The sequence below is a fragment of the Sitodiplosis mosellana genome, unplaced genomic scaffold, assembly GCF_009176505.1.
Source record: "Sitodiplosis mosellana isolate CC-2019 unplaced genomic scaffold, AAFC_SMos_1.0 Smas_scaffold_3, whole genome shotgun sequence".
Lineage (NCBI taxonomy): Eukaryota > Metazoa > Arthropoda > Insecta > Diptera > Cecidomyiidae > Sitodiplosis > Sitodiplosis mosellana.
The window spans coordinates 7675078-7677095 of NW_022595246.1; the positions used below are offsets into that span (position 1 = coordinate 7675078).

At 37.1% G+C, this 2018-nt stretch overlaps 1 protein-coding gene across 1 annotated transcript in view; it reads left to right on the forward strand.

Moving 5' to 3' along the window:
* The first annotated feature begins 644 nt into the window (after positions 1-644).
* Positions 645-2018, forward strand: part of LOC129565802 (putative odorant receptor 71a) — a 5516-nt gene continuing 4142 nt past the window's right edge. Inside the window, exon 1 of the mRNA XM_055441036.1 lies at positions 645-708. Coding sequence (XP_055297011.1) covers positions 645-708 — 64 coding nt within the window. The remainder of the gene's footprint in view (positions 709-2018) is intronic.

A 2018-nucleotide genomic window follows, 5' to 3' on the forward strand; every position in this document is an offset into this window, starting at 1 on the left:
GACAATGACAATCTTTTGCCGACGAAAATGAATCAGGAAAATGGCAACAAAAAGAAACATCCAACAAATCGTATCAGTTGGTGTCGTTTTCATAAAAATCTACATAAGATTACACATTGATGACGAGAGAAAGACATTCGAGCAAAGAAAACCTTTTTTTTTATGACTGTAACTGAATCGAAGCTATTGTCCTTTCTTTTTTAGAGGAACTTTTTTTTCCTCCGATTACAAACGAACGAAGATGAATGAAAGAAAAAGACGATGTAAATCTTTAAAAAAGTATGATCCTCAGGAATGTATTTTCATTCAGTCATTGTATCGCTTTCAATGACAAATAACTCGAGTGCCGAAACAAGGAAAACTGCTGTTCGAAGTAGCATAAATAAATAATCACCTTATAACGAAGCATGCACAATGCACCGTTCTTGTGAACAACGCTCCACTTCGTGCATCGTACATCGTACACGCGCGCGTACAGCATGGAAACATGCTTTATAGGTCACGAGGCTTGGTAAAGGACAAAAGAGAAATTTAAGTGCACTTGATATCAGAATGATAACAACGCAGTTATATTTTATTCAAATAGAGAGAAGAGGAGAGGAAAAAACAGCAACAACATCTCATGAATCTTTGAAATGTTATCTATGCCATTGCCACTCTCAACGGCTACTCTGCGCAAATCGGAATCCATTTCAAGGCATCAATACGGTAAGTCCATTAATTAGAGCAGAATTTCTCGTTTCATGGCTCTACGCCGTGGCAAAGACGGCAATGAATACTTTGCTTCATCGATTTCTTGGAAAACGTCGTCGTTTGTATGTCTCTTCGACGAAGAGTCTTCGTTGGATAGTTTATACTCTGGTATCAACCACTTTGCCTCTGACTTTCAATGGAAATTTGTAATTTCATATTTTAATACTCGTTTTAATGTTCTTCTAAAGAAAAAAAAGTTTGAAGAGAATTTTCTGTTGAACATTTTTTTCCTTTAAATCATTCGAAAAGTCGAAATCAATTCGAAAAACTTACAGTTGTTTATTCAATCAGTTTCTTTTTTTAGTTGAAACCAGAGGAGCTTATAAGTTCGAGCGGTTAAACAATTGTACGAAAATAGAATATCGAAATAATTACTATCATATTCTGCTAGTCAACTCATCAGCCATACTTTGTAATAATTCACGGAATTTCCATTCAACCGTAAATGTGCAAGCGAAAGAAGGCCCTTATATTATATGTAAACTATCGATTTTTCTTTCGAAAAATAGAATATTCTATTTTGATGAACTCTCATCACCGAGAGTGACGTTCGTCTTCCGTGCAATATTTCGCTCGAAGCGATTAGGTATTCCTTGAAGGATTCAAACGAAATGTATCCCACATAAATTTTCATTGAAATATAATAATGGTTTGATTACTTGAATTGCTTCTGTATGGGTGCAAGATGTGCTTGTTATCGTTTAGTTTGATTACATTTGCCCGTTGTGCGTGCTTATAACTGAAGCTGAACAATAGCACACAGTGCGTAGAGAGCGAATCGATATGCGTCAGAATGGCTGGCATATATAATTTTTGTATCATCTAATGCTTTCCAGAAAATGTAAGAGAGATAGAGAATGTGTGTGTATGCGAGAGAGAAATCGTATCAGAGATTCGATGCGTGTGCAATGCTGCATTGAAAATTCGTTGTACATTAGCGTGAGCATGGGTTGAATCTTGATATTATTGCCTCCGGTTCGCACATAATAAATTCAAAATGACGTTATCTCGTAACATTTTATTCATGGGCCCTTGAAGACATTGCCATATCGAATGCAGTGTGTTCGTACCGTCGATCCATCTCGATGCGTGTAAATTATGTAAACTTCTGTGAAGTACACAGCCAGATAGATGCGCATACAAAACGGTCGAATGTTACAACTAATAATGCCTGCTACTGAAGGCTACTGACCGACCGGCTGTCCGTATTCGATTTTGCTCTCTCTCTCTCTCTCTCTCTCTCTCTCTCTCTCTCTCTCTCTCTC